The 25,933-nt window shown below is 53.3% G+C and overlaps 1 protein-coding gene across 2 annotated transcripts; it reads left to right on the top strand.

Moving 5' to 3' along the window:
• Window positions 1-1,619: 1,619 nt before the first annotated feature.
• MAP3K14 (mitogen-activated protein kinase kinase kinase 14) lies at window positions 1,620-24,204 on the top strand (the record flags this gene model as incomplete). 2 transcript variants are annotated; one of them, XM_080712412.1, is made up of 16 exons in its annotated part: window positions 1,620-1,875; window positions 3,076-3,145; window positions 5,644-5,854; window positions 5,943-6,321; window positions 6,430-6,659; window positions 8,639-8,776; window positions 17,320-17,449; window positions 17,667-17,798; window positions 18,219-18,323; window positions 19,048-19,211; window positions 19,616-19,766; window positions 21,741-22,067; window positions 22,191-22,297; window positions 22,639-22,783; window positions 23,692-23,792; window positions 24,040-24,204. In XM_080712412.1, 16 exons carry the CDS (start codon window positions 1,620-1,622, stop codon window positions 24,202-24,204), a joined length of 2,811 nt encoding a protein of 936 aa, XP_080568538.1. The 2 variants fall into 2 exon arrangements, with proteins under 2 accessions (XP_080568538.1, XP_080568537.1); XM_080712411.1 differs by having other exon boundaries at window positions 5,943-6,659.
• Window positions 24,205-25,933: the final 1,729 nt, after the last annotated feature.

Genomic DNA, 25,933 nt, shown 5'->3' with positions numbered 1-25,933 from the left:
CCCTGCTTTGTCCCAGGTTTCCAGAGGTATTAGTTAAATGTTAGGGTTTCCAGTCCAACTGCCACTGCCAACACTGCCTGAAAGAAAAATTATGTCTCTAAGGTTTCTCAGCTAATGAGTTTGAACATTAGAGGAAGAAACATCTACATAGCAGGGCAGGGTGGCACACATCTATAATCACAGTGCTTAAGAGGCTAAGACAGGAGGATTGCAGGTTCAAGGCCAGCCTCAGCAACTTAATGACCCTATTTCAGAATAAAAGAAAAAGAAAAAAAAAGGCTGAGAGCCAGGTGTGGTGGCACATGCTTGTAACCCCAGTACTTGGGAAGCTGAGACAGGAGAATTCCAGGTTCAAGGCCGGCCTCAGCTGCTTAGGCCCTCTGCAACTTAGTGAGACCCTGTTTCAAAATAAAGAATAAAAATGGAGGTAGGGGTGTAGCTCAGAGGTAGAATTCCCTTGGGTGCAATCCCCAGTATCACAAAAAAGGGGCCAAGGTGTGGCTCAAAGATAGAATGCCCCTGGTCCAATTCTCAGTACCAAAAAAAAAAAAAGGAGGAAACGTATCCGTCCCTTTTGGAGAGCCACAAACAGATGCGTCTTGGGAAGGGAGCCAAGTGCTAAGTGCCATTACAGGCTGAGTATTAGACTTTGTAATATATATATGTGTTTATATGTACCTCATAATATTTCCATCAGTATTGGTATATACAACAGTAGCCTCATAAAATTATATTGTCTAGTGATGTCATGGGCATTGTAGTTGATGTAAATATACCCTATGATGTTCACACGATGATTATGTTGCCAAACAGTGTGTTTCTCAGAATGTCATTAAGTGCTGCACAGCCGTATATATACATATATATGCACATACACACACACACACACACACACGTGTGTGTGTGTGTGTGTGTGTGTGTGTGTGTATGTCCACTTCTAACTTCCAGCTAGAAGACAGAACAGAACCTGCTCCTTGCCGGGCGTGGTGGCGCACGCTTGTAATCCCCGCGCTTGGGAGGCGGAGACAGGAGGATCGCGCAGGTTCGAGGCCAGCCGCGCTGGCGTAAGAGACCCTGTTTCAAAAAATAAAATAGGTCTGGGAGTGTAGCCCGGAGGTAGAAGGGCTTCCAGGAACCCCAGTACCACCAAAAAAAAAAAAAAAAAGAACCTGCTCCTCTCCCCTGGGAGAAAAGCCACTGTGGGGTACAGGGGTGTCCTATGAAGGCAGGGCCATGGAGAGTCGATGAGGTGATGGTTTTAGATGGTTTTAGGGAAGGAAAGTTTGCCAAACAACAGAAAAAGATTGGGCCATTGTAAGGCCAGAGCTAACCAGCCCCGATGCCCATGCCCTTGCTGTCCTAGACGGGTAAGCCTGGAATCCTCCTGGTTGGCCTGGTGGAGGGGTGTGCTCATGTCGGGGCGCAGCAGGGCTGGGCTCCACATGAGGAGATGTGGAGAGGTTGCCTGCTCTCCCCCGCGGGGCGTGGAAGGCCATCACGGGAGGCAGCGACTCTTCACCCCACATTCTCCCCCACACCTGCCTTGTCCTCACCATCAGGGCCAGGGTTAGCAGTGACGTCTGTGTCTGGTCTCCTCAGGGTGAGCGCGAGCCTGGGAGATGGCAGTAATGGAAGTGGCGTGCCCAGGTGCCCCTGGCCCAGCAGTCGGGCAGCAGAAGGAGCTCGCCAAGGCCAAAGAGAAGACTCAGCCGCCAGAGAAGCAGCAGAGCTGCGTGTACAAGCTGGAGGTGGTGGAGAAGAGCCCGGTGTTCTGCGGGAAGTGGGAGATCCTGAATGACGTGATTACCAAAGGCACCGCCAAGGAGGGCTCCCAGGGTGGCCCGGCCGCCATCTCCATCATTGCCCAGGCTGAGTGTAAGGGCCTGGGGTGGGTGGCTGGGCACGGGGGCCAGCCTCAGGGTTACCTGTGGAAGCGGGGTCAGGGTGACACATCAGGGGCCTAAGCATAGAGTCAGTGATGTGCCAGGATAGAAGACCACGGGAGTAGGTGGGGCTCATGGTGACCAGAGCAGAGTGCTGGGCTCAGCAGGATCTTCAAGGAGGCCATTAACCTGCTGCGACCTCAGCAGCCCAGACCTGGAGAGGCCCAGACAGGAAAGGCCGGGTCCCCTGGAAAGCCCCGCCAGGGCCTACCAGCCCTTCATCCCTTCCACACAGGTGGCCCCACCCCCAAAGAATGAACACCCTGCGCTTGGGCCTGCTGGACCAGTCTACGGGCAGTCAGCTACCGCAGGGTGAGGCTGAGTCTGGCCCCTGATGCCTCAAGATGACTAGTAATGGTGGCTGCCCCAGGAGACAGAAGCTCCCAGGGGCACGGCGGCGAGTCAGGAGTCCCCCTCTTGCTCCTCACATAGCCCCCAGTCTAGGAGTTCTTGGGTGGAAACTGACAGCTCCTGGTGGCATTCTCCACATACACACATCCTTGCTTCACCCCAGCTGCCTTCTGGCTAGGGTGGTGTGTGTGTGCGTGTGCGTGTGTGTGTGTACTGGGGATTGAACCCAGGAGCATTCTACCTCCAAGCTACATCCCCAGGCCTGTTTTATTTTGAAACAGAGCCTTACTAGGTTAATAAAAGTCTCACTACTTGCTGAGGCTGTCCTCGAACTTGGGATCCTCCTGTCCCAGCCTCCCAAGTACTGGGATTACAGGCATGTGCACCACACCTGGCTTCTGGCTAGTTTTTTAAAAGCTGTGAGAGAATAAAAATTAAGTGGCGTGAACACACACACATGCACTTAATATACCCGGCTTGTGTTTATTGAGCCGGTGTGCCGTGCGCAGCATCGTGGGTAGCCTGTCTCACGTAAGGGAGGCTCACAGTGAGGTGGGGCGAGCACCTGTTCCAATCCTGTAGGTGGTCCCTCTGCTTTTGACCCTTAGGCTGGGGGAGGGGACCACAAGTAGGGGCAGGAGGTGTTAGCTGGAGGTAACAGCCACACAGCGTGGTCTGGGAAGGGAAGGAGCTTCCCAGGAGAGGCTCTCTGCAAAACGTGCTGAATTCCTGTTCTTTCTCTTCTTTCTGCTGATAGTACCTTTTTTCCTTGACTTTAAAGGTGAAAACAGCCAAGAGTTCAGCCCCACCTTTTCCGAGCGGATTTTCATCGCAGGGTCTAAGCAGTACAGGTAAGCCAGCGGGACAGGAGGGAGGGGCTGAGAGCGCCGGCCTCCAGGCCACGGGGCTCCCTGCTCAGCACCTGGGCTCCGTTCCTGGCGGCCGCCCAGCGTTTCTCGCGAAGCCGCTCTCTCAGCCAAGTAAGCTTTTCAAAAGCTCCTCAGGCTTGTGGATGGCTGCCCCTGGCTCCCATCAGCTTGACATTTTATTTTTATTCTCCGAGTCCTTGATGCACCCGTTTTCCCGTCAGCAGGGAGGGTGCTGGGAACAGCTACTGCTTCCCGCCCCGGTGCGGCAGTGAGCGCCGCCCTACAGGGGCCACTTTGACTGTCCTGTAGGGAGCAAGCATGAAGAAGCAGGAGAGGCCAGGCTCCATCTGCCCCCAATGCCCTAGGCTCCCAAAGATGCTTTTTAGCACTGAGCGCAACCTATACACAATTCCCTCCTCTACCACCAGGTGGACCTTTTTTTTTTTTTTTTTTTTTTTGGTACTAGGGATTGAACCCTGAGGCATTCTGCCTCCCAGTTACACCCCTAGCCTTATTTTACTTTTATTTTTATTTTGACACAGGGTCTCACTAAGTTGATGAGAGTCTTACTACTTGCTGATCCTTGAACCTGCAATCCTCCTTTCTCAGCCTCCCAAGTGCTGGGATTACACACCTGTGTCACCACGCCCAGCTTCAGGTGAACTTTTTATCATTGGCTCTTGGAACCAGATAGTGATAAAAAGACCAGGGTTGCAAGGGGACCACTGCCCAGGAACCAAGAAATACTCAGCCTGTCATCCCAGCGCTCAGAGGCTGAGGACTCCTTGAGTCGGGGAGTTCAAGACCAGCCTGGGCAACATAAATAGATCCCTTCTTTAAAACGCAAAGAAGCCCAGGCGTGGTGGTGCATGCTTGCAATCCCAGGACTTGGGAGGCTGAGAAAGAGGTTCAAAGCCAGCCTCAGCTACTTAGTGAGGTTCTCAGCCTGTTTTCAAATAAAATATAAAATAGGTCTGGGAGTGTAGCTCAGAGGTAGAAAGCCCCTGGGTTCCATCCCCAGTACCACACTCAAGATTAATTAGTTAATTAATTAAAGGGGGAAAGCCCAGCGTGTAGGTGAATTGCTTATATCACCCCAGAAGCCTTTGGGGCCAGAGGTGGCACCCACTTCTACCAGCTGCTGAGCGAAGGCTTTGGTGCCCCTTGTGGGGGCAGAAGGCCAGGCCAAGGGAGGATGGCTGAAGCTAGTTCTTGTCTGCTCCACAACTGTTCTGAAGTGGCCCTTTCCAAACCTCTCCTCTAGCCAGTTTCTTTTACTTGGCAGGGGCACAAGCCAGGCAGAGCCTTGATGATGAGAAGCCTGTGGGCCACGAGAGAAGGGCAGGCACCCTGGTAGCCAGGTGCCAACCAGGCAGAGGAACCATGTTTAGCAGCCCCCCACCCCTTTCCCACAGCAGCCAGGCAGCCCCAGGAACCAATGGGGTGGGCACAGCCTCACTCTTGTCCCTCAGAACGGAGGAGGATTTCTGCCCTGAGTATGGGCCCTTCCTGGGAGTCCCTGTCCAGGGACAGAGAGAACTGTGGGTGCTGAGACTCCCTTTGAGAAGAGCTGAGATTGCACCTCACTCAGCCTGTGGACATAGGCAGTCTATAGACAGCCTGCCCCCTCCCAGACACTGAGCTGGGCTTTTTTTTTTTTTTTTTTTTTGTGGTACTGGGGATGTGGGGATGGAACCCTTCTACCTCTGGGCTACACTCCCAGACCTATTTTTTATATTTTATTTGGAAACAGGGTCTCTTAAGCCAGCGCGGCTGGCTTCGAACCTGTGCAATCCTCCTGTCTCCGCCTCCCAAGCGCGGGTATTACAAGCGTGCGCCACCACGCCCAGCCTGAGCTAGGCTTTTTAAGTGAACTATTTCATTTAAGCCTAATTGCTACCCCGCATGGCAGAAATATACTGCCCCGGTGTGTGTTTGTGGTACTGGGGATGGTACTGAGGGCCTCGTGGTAGACAATACTCTATGACTGAGCCACACCCTCCAGCCCTTTTTTATGTTTTATTTTGAGTCGGGGCCTCCCTAAGTGTCGAAGCTGGCTTTGAACTTGTGATACTCCTGCCACTGTGCCTAGCTATACCTCATTTTCTATATGAGAAAATTGACATTCCTTGGGGGTTAGGAACTTGCCCACACTCATATAAGTCTGTAGTTATATGTCACATAATGACATTTTGGTCCATAGTGGACCACACACACGATAGGGATCCCATGAGATCCTATCACCTAGAGACAGCACAGCTGTCTGCGTTTGTATAAGTACAAGCTGTGACATTAGCATGACAAAAATCACCTAAGATGGTGTTTTTCAGGATGTACCCTGTCATCACATGATGCATGACTATACCAACAGAGCTGGGGTTTGCACTGGTCTGTCTCCCTCCAAATAGTTATATATCTGAGCCATTCCATCCTCTTGCTTTCCTGTGCTCACAATGCGTGATCTGTCCCTTTTTTGACAGCCAGTCCGAGAGTCTCGATCAGATCCCCAACAATGTGGCCCATGCCACTGAAGGCAAAATGTCCCGTGTGGGTTGGAAGGGAAGGTGTCACAGCAAAGCCCGGAAGAAGCGGAAGAAGAAGAGCTCAAAGCCCCTGGCCCGGGCAGGAGGGGCCGTGGCCAGACCCTTGCCCAGAACCCCAGAGCAGGAGAGCTGCACGGTCCCTGTGCAGGTGAGGCCCGCCACCCCCTGCCCGGCCCTGCCCATGGGATGGAGCCTGTGCCCGGCCCCCGGCCCTGACACCTGTGTTCTCCCCACAGGAGGATGATCCTCCCCTGAGCACGCTGTATGTCAGACATACCCCCCAGTTCACCAGGCCTCTGAAGGAACTGGGCCTTGGCCGCCTCTGCTCTAAGAAGCTCAGCGAGGACCTCCAGCCCGTGCCACCTCGACCAGAACTCCACAAACTCATCAGCCCCTTGCAGTGTCTAAGCCACGTGTGGAAACTCCACCACCCACAGGATGGCGGCCCTCTGCCCCATTCCACGCACCGCCTCCCCTACAGCAGACTGCCCCATCCCTTCCCATTCCACCCGCTCCAGCCCTGGAAACCTCATCCCTTGGAGTCTTTCCTGGGCAAACTGGCCTGTGTAGACGGCCAGAAGCCCCTGCCTAGCCCATACCTGAACAAACTGGCCTGTGTAGACAGCCAGAAGCTTCTGCCTGGCCCACACCTGAGCAAGCTGGCTTGTGTAGATAGCCCCAAGCCCTTTCATATCCCACACCTCAACAAACTGGCCTGTGTAGACAGCCAGAAACCCCTGCCTGGCCCACACCTGGAATCCAGCTGCCCATCTCGCGGCGCACATGAGAAGTTTTCTGTGGAGGAGTACCTGGTGCATGCTCTGCAGGGCAGCGTGAGCTCAGGCCAGGCCCACAGCCTTGCCAGCCTGGCCAAGACTTGGTCAGCAGGTGGCTCCAGACCCCAGAGGCCCAGCCCTGAAACTGAGGACAACGAGGGGGTCCTGCTTACTGAGGTAACTAACCCCCAAACTCCTCCACACATGCCTCCACCACTGGCACCCAGGCCAGGAGCCACAGCTGGGGCGTCAGAGTGTAGCCTACCACAGGAGCAGAGTGATGCCCAAATCAGCAGACCTGGGGATGTATTTTCCCTGTTAGAGTAACAAGTTAGCTTTCCATTACTGCAACAAAATGCCTGAATTAATCAACTTAAAAGAAAGAAAGGTTTATTTTGGCTCACAGTTTCAGCCCAGGGTCTCTCGGCCCTTTTGATTTAGGCCTGTGGTGGCACAGAACATCAGGATGGGAAGAGTGCCTGATAGAGGAGGCCTGTTCACCTCATGGTGACCAGGAAGCAGAGGAAGGGGCTAGGGGCTCAACATTCTCTCAGGGTACACCCCAGTGACCTGACTTCCTCCCAAGAGGTGCCACCTAAAGATTGACCCCTCCCGATAGGCTGCCTCCAACACAGGGGAATGGGGGCATTTAAGATCCAAACTGGCCGGGCATGGTGGCGCACGCTTGTAATCCCCGCGCTTGGGAGGTGGAGACAGGAGGATCGCGCAGGTTCGAAGCCAGCCTCAGCTGGCTTAAGAGACCCTGTTTCCAAATAAAAATATCAAATAGGTCTGGGAGTATAGCCCGAAGGTAGAAGGGTTTCCACAAACCCCAGTACCACCAAAAAAAAAAAAAAAAAAAAGATCCAAACTGACTGGGCATGGTGGCACATGCACATGCCTGTCATCCCAGTACTTGGGAGCCTGAGACAGGAGGTTCATAGGTTCAAGGCCAACATCAGCAACTTAGCAGACTCTCAGCAACTTTAGCAAACAGTGTTTCAAAATAAGAAATAAAAAGGACTCAGGCTGTAGCTCAGAGGTAGAATGCCCCTGGGTTTAATTCCCAGTACCAAAAAAAATCCAAACTGAACAGGAATGAAATCAGTCATGTCCCCTTCCACCTGCAGCTTCACTTTCCACAGCCTTTCTTTTTTATTTATTTATTTATTTATTTATTTATTTATTGTGTGTGGGTGGGGCACTGAAGATTGAACCTAGAGGCATTCTACATCTGAGCTCTACCCCAAGCCCCTTTGTTTATTTATTGTTTTGAAGCAATGTCGTACTAGGTTACTGAGAGGCTGCTCACTAAGTTGCTGAGGTTGGTCTTGAACCTGCGATCCTCCTGCCTCAGCTTCCCAGTACTGGAATTACAGGTGTGTGCCAACACACCTGGCTCCACAGCTTTTCTAGCTGTTTCTTTTTTAGTTCTTCCAATCGGTTACCTTGTTGTTACTGAATTGTGTGTATTTTATTAATAATACACATACTGGGAAGCAGGAATAAACACACTGCAACATGAGGTTTTGTCTCATGCCCTGACAGGATGCATATTTTGCTTTCTTCACTACACCTGCCTTACTTTCCCTCCAGGGCTCTTAGAGGTTAACTTGGTACTTTAAATAATTTTACTCAAGCCAGGCATGGTGGCGCATGCCCGTAATCCCGGTACTTGGGAAGCTGAGATAGGAGGATCGCGGGTCACGGACAGCCTCTGCAATTCAGTGAGACTCTGTTTCAAAATAAAGAATAAAAAATAGGGGTGGGGTGTAGCTCAGAGGTCGGATGTCTCTGGGTTCAATCCCTTGTATCACACACACAAAAATGATTTTACTCTGCTCCCTGGATTTTATCCATCTACTTTGAACATACTCCTCCATCCCTGCCCTTCCCGGTTCCTCCCTCTCTTCCCCCATCTGGCTCCTGAGTCACTGTGTAGGCTGTTGCCATTCCATCTGGTTCCCGAGGGTGGGCCAGCCAGGCAGCTCCGACACCCTCCTCTGCCTTCTCCTATCCCGCGAGCCCCTCCTGACCCGCCCCGCCGGCCCAGTGGTTCTCAGCCCCAGCAGCCCAGGCCGGGGCCACCTGCTCACCAGCCCTTTGTCCCTCTGCTGCCCTGGCCACTGACACGGCCTCTTTCCTGCCAACCCCAGAAACTCAAGCCGGTGGATTACGAGTACCGCGAAGAAGTGCATTGGGCCACACAGCGGCCCCGCCTGGGCAGAGGCTCCTTCGGGGAGGTCCACGAGATGAAGGACAAGCAGACAGGCTTCCAGTGTGCCGTCAAAAAGGTACGCGGAGGAGAGTGCCACTGGACCCAGGGCTGCGGGGGAGGCAGGCAGGGGCCGCTGCACGCCTGCCGCGTGCATGCAAGGACTGGCTGTGGCTCTGGCTTGATAACCGCCTGGCCACCGCTGGCTGCCCTTGGTCAGCTGGAACTGGAACGGAGACTGTCACGTGGCAGGTCGCTGCCCTCGGTGCGCGTGTCTGAGAGCGCACAGCTCCTGGGTCTGAATACAGCCCGGCCACTGCCGACACCAGGGCCTGTAGGGGCAAGTCCAAGCCTGGAAGATACTCGGAGCCGCGTGAATTCTGTGCCAAGCTAAAACCATTAAGCCGCGCAGTGGGGCGCCCTACACACCTGGACCAGAAGGGAATTAGAGCTTCTGATTCCTCCTGTGAAGGGGCCCCCAGGACAAGCCCCGGCACTAGGAGTTTTACAGATCCTCTTTGAGTCTGAGCCCTGCCCAACACAGTTCTATGAGCCAGGCACAGTTCTATGAGTTCATGAGGAAACGCAGCCTAGCAAGAGACTGTGGGGCTGGCCCAGTGCAGAACCGGGGTTCCAGCCCAGGTCTGTGTGGCCTAGAGAGTGGCTTTGAGCCCCTCTTCAGTAAGAGGGTTAGGAGGGGAAGGCACGTAGTCCTGGGGTCTTGATAAGGGCAGAGGGCTGGCATCACCGCTCCCACCCTCATCCCCCGTGACGTGCCCAGGTGAGAATTGGCGGCACCTGTGGGTCCACAGACCTGGAGCATGTCCACCCTGCTCCTCCAGCACCTGGTCTCCACCCTGACTCAGAGCTCCCCTCAATCGGAAGCCCCCTTGTCTACAGCCCAAACTCAGGACCCCAGAAGCACTTCTGTGGACTGCTTTCCTGGCCTATGGATCAGGGTGAAATAAGATGTCGTCTCACAGGGCTTATGTCAAAGACTGGTCCCAAAAGGAAAGGGACCACGTAGCCAGCCCAGACAAGCCCAGCACTCAGGCCCCACGCAGAGTAGACGCTGCCGCTGCAGTTGTGGGCTCCCTGTCCTTTTAGGGGTGAGGCTCCAGCTGGGCTGTGAAGAAGCTTGGCTTCCTGGGTTCATACGTAAGCCCGGCCGTGACCCCCAGGATGGTGGGGTGAGAGGGATCCATCTGTAGGTTCTACCCCAGAGCTCACACAGACTGTCACCCTCCACACCCTCACTGGCATGGAGACGTGATGAGTTTTGGCCAGCGTGGCTCCGCTTGCACTTGGCTGCCTGGGCCCCGGGCTGACCTCCGCAGCTGCAGCTCCCCCACACAGGCCACCGGAGAAGGCTCAGCTGTCCCTTCTGAGAGGAGGAGGGAGGAGGGCGAGAGTGTGAAGTGTCCTAGGGACAGGCACCCAGTGCTGGGGGCTCAGTCACTGGGCGTCTCAGCTGTCCTCTGCCGAGGTCCTCAGAGTCCCAGACAACAAGGTAAACAACCCTAATATAGGGAAGAGGACAGATACTCCACCTCTTCCCCTGCACCCAGGACGGTGGGGAAGGCTGTGGACACAGGGTAAGGACCAGCCAGCACCAGAGCCGGCCCTATGCAGAGTGCCCCTTCCCACCCAGGCTGCTGATGCTTGAGCAGCCGCGCCCCACTCTCTCAAGGGTAGAGGAAGGGCAGGCTTTAGGATTTTCAAATGAAAATCCTTTAGGATTTTCAAATGAAAGACCACATGAGAAACAGTCTCTTGAGCTAGGGCTGTAGCTCAGTGGTAGAGCACTTGCCCAGCATGCTTGAGGCTCTGGGTTCCATTCCCGGCACCCCCTTCACACACACAGTTCCCTCATGAGGGTGTGGATGGGGAAGGGGCCAGGGGTCAGATATCAGGCTGCATAGGGCGTCAGAGCAAGTCTGTGCCCCTCCAGGATCCAGATGGATGATGTCAAGTGGTAATGCCACATTGCCTTGGTCTTCCTTCTCATGCTGGTTGACCACAGGTTTGTTCTTAATGTGGGGAGTTGGGTTTTGGTTTTTTTTTTTTTTGTTTTTTCTTTTTTTTTTTTTTGGCGGTACTGGGGTTCCTGGAAGCCCTTCTACCTCCAGGCTACACTCCCAGACCTATTTTATATTTTTATTTGGAAACAGGGTCTCTTAAGCCAGCAAGGCTGGCTTCGAACCTGCGCGATCCTCCTGTCTCTGCCTCCCAAGAGCAGGGATTACAAGGGTGCGCCACCACGCCCAGCTGAGTTGGGGTTTTTAAAAGATTTTTTTCTCTTACTTTTTGTGTGTATGTTTGGTACTGGAGATGGAAGCCAGGGGCTTTCTACCTCTGGGCTATACTCCCAGACCTATTTTATTTGGAAACAGGGTCTCACTAAGTTGCTGAGAGCCTCACTGAGTAGCTGAGGCCGGCTTTGAACCTGCGCGATCCTCCTGTCTCAGCCTCCCAAGTACTGGGATTACAAGTGTGCGCCATCACACCTGACTTATCTTAGTTTTTTATATGCTTTTGTTGGGGCATTATTATGTTATATCATAACATAAATTATGTTGACAGTGACATACATGTACACTTTATCTTACTTTTAGTTGCAAACAAATACAGGCTTATTATAAGAGAATTCAAGTGATACCAAAAAAAAAAAAAAGCAAGTCTCCCTGCTACCCAATTCTTTTTGTTTGTTTTTGGTGATACTAGAAATAGAACCCAGGGGCGTTCTACCTCCAAGATACACCCCCAGCCCTATATTTTATTATTTATTTTGAAACAGGGTCTTACTGAGTTGCAAAGAGGCTCACTGAGTAGCTGAGGCTGTCTGCAAACCATAATCCTCCTGTCTCAGCCTCTCGAATGCTGGGATTACAAGTGTGTGCTACCACGCCCGGCTACCGGCATTTTACCTCTGAGCAACACCCTCAGCCCTATTTTTTATTCTTTTATTTTGAAACAGAGTCTCACTGAATTGCAAAGGGACTCACTAAGTAGCTGAGGCTGTCCGTGAACCGCGATCCTTCTGTCTCAGACTCCCAAATGCTGGGATTACAAGCATGTACCACCACGCCCAGCCTCTTTTTATTTTTTGAAACAAGGTCTCACTGAGTTGTGGAGGGCCTCACTAAGTAGCAGAACGCTCTCTCTGAACCATGATCCTCCAGTCTCTACCTCCCGAATACTGGGATTACAAGCATGCACCACCACGCCCAGCTTATATTTTATTCTTTATTTTGAAACAGGGTCTCACTGAGTTGCAGAGGACCTCACTAAGTATCTGAGGCTGTCCAAGAATCACTATTCTGTCTCAGCCTCCCAAATACTGGCATTACAAGTGTGTGCCACCAAACCCAGCTACTCTATTCTATTTTGAGGTAAATACTGTTTGACATAACCTTTTTACATTTTTTATGCATATATGAGCGTTTGGTTGTTTCTTTTATAAAAGTGAAGTCAGGCCGGGCTTGGTGGCACATGCTTGTAATTAATCCTAGTACCTGGGAGGCTGAGACCAGAAGATGACAGCACGTTTAAGGTCAGCCTCAGCTCCTTAGTGAGGCTCTCTGCATCTTAGTGAGATCCTGTTTTAAAATAAAGAATAAAAAATTGGACTGGGGTGTAGCTCAGAAGTAGAATGCCCTGGGTTCAACCCAAGTTCCACACAAAAAAATAAATAACAAATAAAAACAAAGTCAGGTGTATAGCACACACTTGTAATCCCATTCCCTGAAAGGCTGAAACCAGGATTGTAGATTCAAGGCCAGTCCACAGTAACTTAATGAGACCCTGTTTCAAGATAAAAAAATAAAATAAAATAGGGCTGGGGGTATAGCTCAGAGGTGCAGCACCCCTTGTTTCAGTCCCTAGTATACCCCCAAAAAAAAGAGAAAAGAAGATACTACTCTATAGATTATTCTATACCGTGATCCTTTTTATGTGTTTTTTGTGCATTTTAACTACCAATGTATAAGTTCATAATGAGCTGGGTTCACAGACCCCTGAGCTCCTGGACTGTGACTCAAGTGTGTGAATTGATAGGTGGGCACACACTGACGGAGAAGGGGCCGTACCATCTATCAGACTCTCGAAGGCCAGACTCTCTGTAGCCCAAAGAGAGTTAAGAACTGTTTGTTTTAGAACATCTGCCTTGAGCATGGGGTTCTGGAAGCCTCTCTTTGGCCCAGCCCCTGACCTGGGATGGCATGGCCTTGGCCAAGAGAAGCCGGCTGTCACTACATACCCACTGTGCGCCAGATTCCGTGCGGGGCCAGGGCACGGATGTGGAGCCCACAGGCCTGACCTGAAGAGACTTGAGTTGTAACCGGGGACGGGCTTTTACGTGGCACAAAGGTAAAGGAGCCACCCCCCCCCCCGGACACGTGTTCAGAATGAAAACAGGACAAGAATCAGTGGGAGGCTCTCGATGGCGATGAGGAAATGGGGGCATCTCTTGTTTCTTGGACACCTGTGTGCCCAGTCCCCGGTGTCAGTCACTTTCCCGTAGTTTATATTCTTGGAATCTTCCTAAGATCTTGTTGGCTGCTTATATCACCCTTTGTGTATGCGAGGGGGAGGATGTACAGGGATTGAACCTACAGCTGCTCTACCACTCAGCTACGTCTCCAGTCCTTTCTATGTTTTGAGACAGGGTCTCACTAAGTTGCCCAGGCTGGCCTCCAACCTGCAGTCATCCTGCCTCAGCCTCTCAGCACTGGGATTACAGGTGTGCGCCACCACACCTGTTGTTAAAGGCTTTTTTTTTTTTTTTTTTTTTGCGGGGGTCTGGGGATGGAACCCAGGGGCATTCGACCTCCGAGCTACAACTCCTGCCCTATTTTTTTTTTTAATTCTTTATTTGGAAACCGGATCTCACTGAGTTGCAAAGGGTTTTACTAAGTAGCTGAGGCTGGCTGCGAACTGCAATCCTCCGGTCTCAGCCTCCCAAGTGGTGGGATTACAAATGTGCACCACCACACCTGGCTTGGCATTATTTATTTACATCTCACAACAGCCTGTGAGGAGGTGGCATCATTACTGCTATTTCACAGAGAGGAAGCTGATGTCTGGACAAGTAACATGTCCAGGGTCACTAGGAGTAGAGTGTCCCAGGCAGGGCTTCAGTCAGGGAAGCCTGACCCCAGAGCTGCCAGGTACTCTATCTCTTGAAGAACTTTGCCAGCTTAGCCTTTATGCCTGCACATGGCTGCATGCATCAGGGCATCTCCCAGGAATGGCGACAGCAGTCAGCAGCCGCCAGATCCAGAAGCCACTCCCTCCTCTCCATGGCTGCGTGCCTGACAATAGGGACTGCTTTTTCCTCCTTGAAACTCTCTTGCTTTCTTTGGTATTCTTATTTGTGTTTATTTCGTTTTATTCAGTTAAAATGAAAGGGATGTGGCCAGTACCACAGGGAGGGACAGAGGGAAGAAGGAAGGGCTTAAACCGTGCCTGGCATAGGATAATGGACGTCAGACGTCCTCAGTCCTCGTCACAGTCCAGCCTCTCGCTCTGGTTATGAGGACACTCAAGTCCAGGGAGAGGTGGGCCGGGTGGGCAGCTGGCCTGGAGCATGAGGCTGGCGTGCTTTCTCCATCTCAGGACAGCCCTTCTACCTTGCTTCCTCAGGCCCACCTAAACTTTATTTATTTATTTTTTAAATGAGGTCTCACGCCAGGCGTGGTGGTGCATGCTTGTAATCCCCGTGCTTGGGAGGCGGAGACAGGAGGATCACGCTGGTTCGAAGCCAGCCCTGCTGGCTTAAGAGACCCTGTTTCCAAAAATAAAAAAAGTATAAGATAGGTCTGGGAGTGTAGCCCGGAGGTAGAAGGGCTTCCAGGAACCCCAGTACCACCAAAAAATTAAAAAATAAAAAATAAAATAAATGAGGTCTCACTAGCCAGACGTGATGGCGCACGCTTGTAATCCCAGCATTCAGGAGGCTGAGACCTGAGGATCACGGTTTGTGGACAACCTCAGCTACTTAGTGAGGCCCTCTGCAACTTAATGAAACCCTATTTCAGAATAAAGAATAAAAAATAGGGCAGGGGGTGTAGCTCGGAGGTCAAATGCCCCTGGATTCCATCCCCAGACCTGCGGGAAGAAAGAGGAGAGGAGAGGAAAGGAAAGGAAAGGAAGGAAGGGAGGGAAAGAAAGAAAGAAAAGAGAAATGAGGTCTAAGTTGTGGAGAGCCCCACTAAGTTGCTGAGGCTGGCTCTGAACCCACAATCCTTATGCCTTAGCCTCCCAAGTACTGGGATTACAAACATGCACTACCATACCCAGTTTCACCCAGATTTCTAAAATATCTTGTTTTTTGAGGTTTCTTATCTCACTCCCTTTGGTCTAGGTGTTAGAAATGTTTTTAGAATTGCTGGGACACTCTAGAGGACATGGAGATTTCTTAAAAGTTAAAACAAGGTTCCTACACTGTCTTGGTTTATAGTCCTTAATAGCGCAAACAATTTTTCATAGCACCCCAAGCCAAAAAAATTTTCTAACAGTTTATTAAACAGGTCAAGTAATAAGACCTTATCCTAAACTTTGCCAGCCATTTGAAAAATAAGACATAAAAGTTGAAAGAAAAATATCCATAATTGTTATTATTTTTTATTTGATGTTACTGGAGATTGAACTAAATCCTTTTTTTTTTTTTTTTTTTTTTTTTTTTTTTTTTTTTTGATACTGGGGATGGAACCCAGGGGCATTCTAATGAACTCTGAGCTACACCCCTAGCCCTATTTTTTTTTTCTTTTTTATTTGGAAACATGGTCTCTCTGAGTTGCAAGTAAATAGCTGAGACTAAGTAGCTGAGGCTGTCCATGAAAGGTGATCCTCCTGTCTCAGCCTCCAGAATGCTGGAATTACAAGCATGCGCCACCACGCCTGGCTTCTAAATCCTCTTTCTTATTTTTTGTTTTGAAGCATTCTTTCATTCTTAAAGAACCACATTACTAAGGAGACTGAGGCCTTGTGGGCAATGCACAGCTTCTCAAATGTTAAAATCAGATTAGACCACGCTACCTTCATTTCCTCTTCACATTCCCCCCAAGAATTCTTCATCACAGCAACCTCCGAAAACCCAGCTTCCTGAAGATGTGTCATTGTATAGAGCTGGGCGTGGTGGTGCACACTCTAACAGTACTTGGGAGGCAGAGACAGGAGGATCACAGGTTTGAAGCCAGCCTCAACAACTTAGCGAGACCCTGTTTCCAAATAAGAAATAAAATTGGGCTGGGAGTTAGCTCAGAGGTAGAATGCCCCTGGGTTTTGTCTCCAGTACCACACACACAAATAAAATAAAAGTGTTAGAACTGAACCATTTCAAGAAAGTAGTTCACACTGTCTCCTGCAGACCTTGACCTGTTTATGCCAAAGGCAGAATATCCCATGTTGCCCTTCTGAGTTCTCTGAGGCATCCTGAGGAAGGGGACCCAGGTTAAAGACATTGGCTAATACAAGTCCTGTTGGTGAATTCCTTCCAATCATTTTCAGTGGCCTTTTGACAAAAAGTCAAAGCTCATGTGAGCTGATTAACAGAACTAGATATTCTTTAAGTACACAGAAGAGAGACACTTTCCACTGATGGGGGGAAAAAAAGTTCGAAAACCCCACATCTTGGGTGCTGTTTGCCAAGTCAGCCAGTCCCCAGACCAAACTGTGGGATCCCTAACACTTCTCTTCCAGGCAGGGTCTGTTGCCTCTGGCGCCCCCTGGCAATACCGCTCCAGGCTGACAGGAGAACCAGCAGCAGCTGCAAGGAAGTCTAGGTGTTTTAATAAGTGGTTCTGTGAGCTGAAGGGAGGAAGTGGGGCACTAGACTTCCTGAGTACCCAGAGGCCACTAGACATGGAGCTGGCAGCATCCTCTCAAGCCCTCCCTCTACCTGGAACAGATACCACTGCCCCCCCCCCCCGACACATGGGAACGTGGTTGATGAACGTGTGTGGCGTTGTTTTAAGTTGCAGAGCCAGGATCCAAGCCCAGGGTGTCTGTATCCAAGGCCTATTTCCTCCTGCCAAGCCAAGCTTCTGGTCCCTGCAGAAAGGACTGGGTGTTCCTCGTCCTGCCAGTCCACGGCGGGTGTGGCCCTGGCCAAACCCCTCCCCAGAAGCCTCTCGTGTTCCCAGATGCCAGGAAAAGGGGTACAAGCAGAGTAAATATAAATGCCAACCTTTCTACCTGGACACTTTAGTCCTCTGGAAAGAGACACAAGAGTTAAGAAAAAGGCTGAGAGGGACACTGAGGGCCCAGGGACACCTGACAGGGTCACATAGAAGAGAAACCTGCTTCTGAAGAGGAGACATGGATGTTGACCAACAGAGGCCCCAGGACCTAAAAGTTGCCCAGACATTTAGGCTGGTGGGAAGGAATGTTCTGTGTTTCGAGGATTGAGGGTGGGCCACGTGCCCAGAGCCTGGATAAGGAGTGTGGTTTTGTGTGACTCTTTTCACATGTGGTCAGCACTGCGGAGCTTTAAGTACCAGCCTGGGCGTCATCACTGGGAGCCTCAGCAGCCTCTAAATGTGGTGTGCCAAGGGCCCGGCAGGATGCAAGGCACCCAGCTGGCCGCCTTCCCTGACTCAAGCTGCCTCTGGGCCCTTTCAGGTCCGAGTCGAGGTGTTTCGGGCAGAGGAGCTGATGGCATGTGCAGGACTGACCTCGCCCCAAATTGTCCCTCTGTATGGTGCTGTGAGGGAAGGTCCCTGGGTCAACATCTTCATGGAGCTGCTGGAAGGTAAGGAGCCTGGTCCCTTCCTTTCTCCCTCCTGATTAAAGACCCAGGGTTTCTCCATCTTGCCAAGGTTGACCTGGGCCTCCGGTCAACCCAACCGTTCAGCCCTGTGACATCTGCAGGAGAGGCCTGCTTCTCCACAGCTGCCCTTTATTCTTGCCCTTGGCTTGCCTGGAGGCCTGGGAAAGCCCCGTGTGAAGACTGGCCCTTGATCTCCTAGGTGGCTCGCTGGGCCAGCTCATAAAGCAGAAGGGCTGTCTGCCAGAAGACCGGGCCCTTTATTACCTGGGCCAGGCCCTGGAGGGGCTGGAGTACCTCCATACACAAAGGATTCTGCATGGAGATATCAAAGGTGAGGCCTAGTCCCTCAGCTGTGCCCCCCGTGGCTTCGTGTCTGATTTTCTCCCTGTGCTGGGCCTGCTCGGCAAATCCAGAGGCAGAGCCTGAGCCCCGCTGACAGGGCCACGTGAGCTGGGAAGGGACTGGTGCATTTGCCAGCGGGTGGTACCCACGGGTGGTACCATCTACGAGTGACCTCTGGGAGAATGTGGAGCAGCAGATGGAGTGACAGCGTCCCCAGGAGTAGACCCTGCTCCCATGCCCTCAGAGACCCGCCCATCTCTAGCCTTCTTCCATGGCTACTGAAACTAATCCTCGTGGCTCAGCCAGGAAATCACCTCGGCAGAGGCCAGGCCACGGTGAGCCCCGGGGCCTGGGGCCTGACTTGACTCACCTGTCCCCCTTCCTCCCTGTGCCGGGCGCTGGCCTGCAGCTGATAACGTGCTCCTGTCCAGTGACGGGAGCCGAGCCGCCCTCTGCGACTTCGGCCATGCCGTGTGCCTGCATCCTGACGGCCTGGGGAAGTCCTTGCTCACAGGTGAGGCCCCCGGACCACTCCTCCCACGATGACAGAAGCCATGGCCTTTACTAAGCTTAGCCACGTGCCTCCCGCCCTTACTGAATGGGAATAAGCGATGTGAGCACTTCGTGTCCCTTAGTAGATTTGAGCCCCACAAGCAGCCTGGGCCATTACAAGGCTCTTTTTATGTGTAAATGCAGTAATGGATGTTAGGTGCTCGGTTCCAACGCTTCCGTTACACAGCCCAGGCCCCATCCTAGGCCCCAGGCTCCTCAGCCGGTGAAATGTCTTATTTTTATTATTAAAATCATCCATGCCTATTATAAATTATTTAGCAGATACAAAATTAAGTGGCATGAAAGAGGAATAAAGGTTTCTCACCATTTCACTTGCTGAGAGAGATAATCATTAATATTTTTTCATTTAATTAATATTTTAGGAACATCATAGCAGCAGTTAGTCTTCTACAGCCGAATTTTCAATGTCCAGCCCCTTCCCATTTTAAGAATTCACCCAAAGGGCAGAGCCATGTCACGGATGGTACCTTGCTCTGCACCTGGTCCCAGCAGAGTCCCTCGCTGAGCTCATCCCCAGCAAGTTTGACTTAGAGGCTTTAGTTATTTAAAGTTCTGCAACTGAGACACATTCCAAGTATCCCTCCCGGAATGAACTGGAATCGGCACCGCCCGGGCTCTTGCCCGCCTGGGTTCACGGGCAGTGTCTCTCACTCTGGCCTTCTCAGGGGACTACATCCCTGGCACAGAGACCCACATGGCCCCGGAGGTGGTGATGGGGAAGCCCTGTGACGCCAAGGTGGACATCTGGAGCAGCTGCTGCATGATGCTGCACATGCTCAACGGCTGCCACCCCTGGACTCAGTACTTCCGAGGGCCGCTCTGCCTCAAGGTCGGTGGCTCTGGGACAGCGGGGGCACGCCAGCAGGGGCCTGGCTCGCTGCCAGGCCACTCCTCTGTGGCAGCCGTGAGCAGGAGCAGGCTTCACTCTAAAAGGGAGATCCCGATGAAAACGCCTACCACCCACATCTGGGGGGGTCTCCTAGTTCATGGCCAGTCGGACCCTCTTCACTGGCCACCTCCTGTCCACCAGTGGAGGACGTGGCGTCTTCTGCCCAGTTTCTTATTTCCCATTTCTGGGAAGAGCCCCAGCCCTGGCTCTGTTCTAGGCTTCTCCCTTCCTCGTAGCAGATGCTGGCCCAGCATGGGGGGAGGGAAGTAGCAGAGAGAAAGAATGGAAGGCTGGATGCTGGCACCAGAGGAGGCAGGCCTCACACGCTGTCTTTTGGCCTACAGATTGCCAACGAGCCTCCCCCTTTGAGGGAGATCCCACCCGCCTGCTCCCCTCTCACAGCACACGCCATCCGGGAGGGGCTGAGGAAAGAGCCGGCCCACCGAGCCTCTGCCGTGGAGCTGCGGGGCAAGGTCGGCTGGGCCCTGCAGCAGGGTAAGTGTCGTGGGCAGAGGGCAGGGTGCTCAGGGACGGGTTAGGAGCCGAGCGGTGCTGCATGGCTGCAGTCTCAATACTTGGGAGGCTAAGACAAGGCCAGCCCCAGCAACTTAGTGAGACCTTAAGGGGGTGCGACTTGGAAGTAGAATGCCCCAGGGGTAGCCAGGCATCACGGCACAGGCTTGTAATCCCAGTACTTGGGAGGCTGAGACAGGAGGGTTGCAGGTTCACAGCCAGCCTCAGCAACTTTGGTGAAACTCTTTCAAAATAAAAGAATAAAATCGGGCTGGGGGTGTAGCTTGGAGGTAGAATGCCCCTGGGTTCAACTCCCAGTATGAACAATGACAAAAAGAACAGGTTACTCAGCCTCCAGGAGCCTCCGTCTCACCCTCTGGACTCCGGGGTACTGGCAACTTTGAAGTGTGTGTGTGCATGCCTAGAGCAGAGGCAGCGCTCAGGAGGTAGAGAACCAAAGAAACATGGAAAGGGGGCTCCAGCCGATGAGGGATCAGAGAGTGCAGAATAAACCAGGTACCATTTGACAGCCATCCTACTGAGAAAAACCGGGAAGTTGGTACCACCAAGTGCTGGTGGGGCTGTGGGTCAGCGGATCCCTGGGTACTGCTGAGGGTGCGTGGACACGGATCTGGACCCAGGCCTGGGACCCGGCCTCTCCACACCGGTGTGCACTGCCAAGGGAATTCCACCAGCTCCATGGGGGGACACACGCAGCCTCATCCATGGGAAGGGCATTGGGGTCCCTCACCTGGAGAGTGGAGGGGCAGGTGGTGGGCGGGGTACCTCTCAGTGCCACTCCATGTTCACAAGCAGCAAAGACTGACCCATGCTGGGGCATCATGCTAAACAAAAAGGAACCTGCAGGAAACCAGGAACCTGATGCCTCTATTGTAAATCAAAAATCCACAAATGATCTGGGCATACCTACAACCCTGCTACTGAGGAGGCATAGGAAGGAAGGAAGGAAAGTTCAAGGTCAGCCTGAGCAGTGTACAGAGAGACCCTGGCTCAAAGTAAAATAAAAAGGGCTGCAAATGTTGCTCAGTAGTAGAGGCCCACGGTTCAATCCCCTATACCACAAAAAAGGGGGAAAATCAATAAATGAGAACAACACACATTTTGCAAGGAACAAATCAAAAATGACACGTGAAAAATATCAGCATGTTCCCCTGGTGGTGGGAAGCGGAAAGGCAGAACCCCCATCCAGGCAGCAGCGGCTACAAGGTGGGCCCGGGTGAGCTCCCCCACCAGAGGAACTGCGCCCTGGGAAGCACCTGTCTAGGGGAGAAGCAGGGAGGGATGGTGGGTCAGGGAGGCCACCCTGCCCAGAACCAGAGCTGTGTTTTGTTCTGCGTTGCTGGGGATGGACCCAGGGCTAGGGACAAACTTATACAGGGCAGGCGCTCACGTCCACCACTGAGCCACATCCCGCCCTCAGAGTCTTTTTCTTTTCTTTTCTTTTTTTTTTTTTTTTTTTTTTTACGATACTGGGGATGGAATCCAGGGACATTGTACCTCTGAGCCACAGCCCATTACTATTTTTTAGTCCTCTCTTTTTTTTTTTTTTTTTTTTTTTTGAAATAGGGTCTCACTGAATTGCAGAGGGCCTCACTAAGTAGCTGAGGCTGTCTGCAAACCGCGATCCTCCGGTCTCAGCCTCCCAAATGCTGGGATTATAAGCGTGCAGCACCACGCCCGGCCTTTTTGAAATTTTCTATTTTCTCTTTTCTCAACAAAGTTAGTCCCCGGAGCTGATTCTAAAGTTTTTTAATTCATACCTAGAAGGAAAATGGAATAAAGGCAGAAGTACAGCCTGTTCACTTAAGTCATCTTATGGAAGAGACTTCCCTCAGAGCGCACTTGCTGCCTCCAGGGGAGTCCTCACGCGCCTCCAGCCCCCCTCCTGTCCTTGCCAGCATGGCTCCCCTCACTTGTGTGCTCTCTGTCTTACAGTGGGAGGTCTGAAAAGCCCTTGGCGGGGAGAATATAAAGAACCAAGGCATCCACCGCCAGATCACGCCAGGGCTGACCAGAGCCCTCCTGCCCAGCCAAGGGAGAACTTGCCAGCAGAGGGCGGCGGCGCCCCTAAGCTTCAGCCGCCTCTACCACCAGAGCCCCCAGAGCGGAACAAGTCTCCAGCCCCGAACTTGAGCAAGGAGGAATCTGGCACCTGGGAACCCTTGCCTTTGTCCTCCCTGTACCCAGCCCCTGCCAGGAGCACCAGCTCGCCAGAGCGGAGAGCAGCCGTCCCTGAGCTGGAGCTGCAGCAGCTGGAGATAGGTAGGCGTCCAGCTGTTGCCAGGGCCCGGGCCCCAGGCACCGACCTCCAGCTCCTACAAGACACACAGGAAAAACCCAGGACAGAGCCTCCTCTCAGCCTTCACGTTCATCTTTCCCCTGCAGAACTCTTCCTAAACAGCCTGTCACAGCCATTTTCTCTGGAAGAACAGGAGCAAATCCTCTCGTGCCTCAGCATCGACAGCCTTTCCCTCTCAGACGACAGTGAGAAGGTGAGTTGGCCGTGGACCAGCCCCAGTGCAGAGGGGATGGGCTGTGTTCATGCGGCGGGTAGAGGGAGGGTGATGGGGTCACCCCTTTCTCCTGGGAGGGGTCCCCGCTGGGGCAGGGGTCACGGTTTCTCAAAGTGAAACAACCCATCTTCAACATACCTGGGAATCAGGAAGGGGTTAGCGACGAAGGAGAGTGGGAGGCAGGCCTCGACCCCCATGGAAAGGCATTGCCCTCCCTGGCAGAGGACACGAGCAGGTCCCCGCAGGGGCGGGCCCAGGCCCCTTGTCCCTAAGGAGGCAGAGGCCAGAGGCAGCCCCCTGAGCCCACTCTTGCGTTTCAGAACTCATCCAAGGCCTCGCAGAGTTCACGGGACACCCTGAGTTCTGGCGTACACTCATGGAGCAGCCAGGCGGAGGCTCGGAGCTCCAGCTGCAACATGGTGCTGGCCCGGGGGCGGCCCACTGACCCCCCGAGCTACTTCAATGGTACAGTCCCCTTCTCCCTGCTCGGCAGCCCCCACAGCAGCTGAGCCTCCTGGGACCAGGGATGGGGTCAGGGCCCCTGACACAGTGGAGCCCAGAACAGGATCCTTGGCCAGGGAGTCGGGCTTAAAGCCAAGGTCCTAGTCGTCCACAGGCCTTTCCCAAGGGACAGCAAAGGACCACTGTCCCGTATTGGCTGCTGATGGGGTCCCAGAAGGCCCCCTAGTTGGGAAGGAGAGCAGGCTCTCCTGGCCTGGAGACAAGAAAAGAAGTCATTAATGTCTTCTGAAGGGAAACGAAAGGAAAAGGACCCATGAGCATTTTAATCAAGAAGTCGGCAACAAGTTTGTTGGAATCCTCTCCTGGGACTTGAGGTCAGAAGATGAGAAAGACAATCTATCATTTCTTCATTTCCAAGCTTGATTGCAAAGGCAATGTTGTGAATTTGCCAGAACTAGGGTTTCCTCCGTTAGTCCCCGCCCTCCCCAAGGACCCGTGTAACTCACAGGGCCAGGCCCACTGCCCAGGCCAGAGGCCATCCCGCTCAAGGAGCGGTCTGAGTGCCTGCAATCTGATTTAAGAGTTTTTATGTTCCGTTGTCTTCTGTTTTGCTCTGAATTGGAGTGCTCCTTACCCCTGGAAAGTAAGCTCAGTTCCAATGTGCAGGCCAAATTCCAGGTGTTGGCGGCCGGGAAGAGCGGGCAGCTGTATATTAGAGCCGCTCCAACCTAAATATCACCTCTGCCGCTTCACACAGCCAGCATGCTCCCCTCTTCAGAGGGCAGAGTGACTTAACAAAAGGTTACACACACACACACACACACACACACACACACACACACACACACTCTGCCAGCCCCCCCCCTTGGAGAGCCAGCGGCTACTCTCCTGACTCAGTTGCTGCCCTCTAGGTGTGAGAGTCCAGATCCAGTCCCTCACTGGCGAGCACCTACACATTCGGGAGTTCCACCGGGTCAAGGTGGGAGACATCGCCACCGGCATCAGCAGCCAGGTGAGAGGGGCGCGCTTAAGGGTAGAGTCCCCGTCCTCCAGGAGGGAGGCTTTTGAGTAAATAGAAATGGCCCCCTAGGGAATGGCTGGATATGGTCTCTGATGTGCCCCGGGTGTGGGCAAGACTGGCACTGGCGACTGAGGGGTGCTCGGGACCACACATGGGTGCCCTCGGGGCTCTGGGTGTCGGGGACCATCAGCTCTAGACCTCTAGGTGGCTCCTGACCGATGGTCCCCGACACCCCCAGATCCCAGCCACAGCCTTCAGCTTGGTGACCAAAGACGGGCAGCCAGTTCGCTACGACATGGAGGTGCCAGACTCGGGCATCGACCTTCAGTGCACCCCGGCCCCCGACAGCAGCTTTGCCTGGAGCTGGAGGGTCAAGCACGGCCAGCTGGAGAACAGGCCCTAGCCCTGCCTTCACACCTCATGTCGCGCTGCCCGAAGCAGCCGTCCGCCATCGGTGCTGCCCTGAGACCCAGGGGCCTGCCTCCCCTGCTCAGCGGGGAACCTGGGCTGGCAGCAGCAGAGTGGGGCAGATGAAGCCCCCTGGGACTTCCCACTCAAGTCCTGCTGCCCCTGCCAAGAGAACGCTCAGCCCCCAAGAAGACAGAGGAGGACGGCAGGACTCTTCCTCGGGGACCGAGAGGGTCTTTTCTGCACTGCTCCACACAAGTTGGCCTGACCTTTGTGGATCGGTGGCCAGCAGTCAGGAGAGCAGCTTCCAGCCTGGGGCAGGAGAGCCCTGGGGGCCCTGCTGTGAGGGTCTGAGGGCCCTCACCCAGGGGGCCACGGGCCAGGGGGCTTCTGACTCCTTGCCCGGCCTTCCTGGCATGGACCCTTTGGGGATGGAGGAAGAAGGAACGCCAGATACTGGGAAGGCCCCTTGGTAGAATATGCCACCTCACGGGTGCTGCAACCCAGGTCCTCAGTCAAGCTCCAGTTAGCCAAGAAGAAAAGGCATTCAGTGAAGTGGTCCTGAGCCCCAAGCACATTCATGTCCCTCCCCTTCTGGCCTCCACCATTCCCCAGAGCAGCACACACCACACCCTGGCCCTAGCTAACTGGCAGTTCATTCCTTGGTCTATAAAAACAAAGGGTGCAGTGGGCATAGTGGCGCATGCTTAGAATCCCAGTACTTAGGAGGCTGAGATGGGAGGGTCACAGGTTCTCGGCCAGCCTCAGATACTTAGGTCCTCCGCAACTTAGTGAGACTGTTTCAAAATAAAGAATGAAATAGGGCTGGAGGTGGAGCTCAGAGGTAGAATGCCCCTGGGTTCAATTCACAGTACTGCAAAAAAAAAAAAAAAGGGTCGTGAGACCCAGCTGACAAGAGCTGAGGATGGGGCACCACTGATGTTGGAGAAAGTGGCAGACGTGGGTGCTGCTGCCTCTGAGCCCGGGCCACACCGTCCTGTCCAGCGCACACGCTCTGCCCTGCCCCGGTCCCAGGGCACTGCCAGCTCCACTTTGCACTCAGCAACCTCAAAGCACTTTCCTGGCTGCCCTCCAGGAGGGCGGTGGCTCTGCCTGGGCCCCAGCGGGGAACCAGTCCACACGCCTGTGACCACTCAAACCTCTTCAGATTGAAGGTGAGCGCTCCCTTCCCGTTGCCCCAGCCCAGCCTGTTCTCCAAGGGAGCTACTCAGGACTCATGTAGCATTAAATCAACTGTGAATCATTGTGGGGAGGGGCCCTGAGGCCCTCCTCAGAAGAAGACTGTCCCCCACACAGCCCAGGTGGCCTCTGTCCAGCTATCCACACGGGGCCAGACTGCTCCAGGAAGAGGCCAGCCCCGCACGTGGGCTGGCGTGGTGCTGCCGCGTTGGGCCATAAGAACTCTGTGAGCAATAAAGTTTGGGGTGACAACCTGTCTAGGCCTTGGAATCTCTTCTCTTGCCTGCCTCACCCCCTGGGCGGGTTTCTTCAAGTCTCCTCCCACTGGCTGTTTCCCATCCCCCTCTGGACTATCCACTCAGACCAGTTATACGAGACGCCTGCCGGGGGTGGGAGGGACACTAGTCCTACACACTGCCAGGGCCAGCAGCCCAGTACTGCCAGAAGGGAAGAAAGGCGGGATGCTGGGCACGGACAGGCACCAGTAGGTGGCACAAGCCTCCGCTACCACCTCCGCCCCTGAG

This window comes from Muscardinus avellanarius, assembly GCF_963383645.1.
Source record: "Muscardinus avellanarius genome assembly, chromosome: 16".
In the NCBI taxonomy this organism is placed as follows: Eukaryota; Metazoa; Chordata; class Mammalia; order Rodentia; family Gliridae; genus Muscardinus; species Muscardinus avellanarius.
This window is presented reverse-complemented; position numbering and strand designations above follow the sequence as displayed.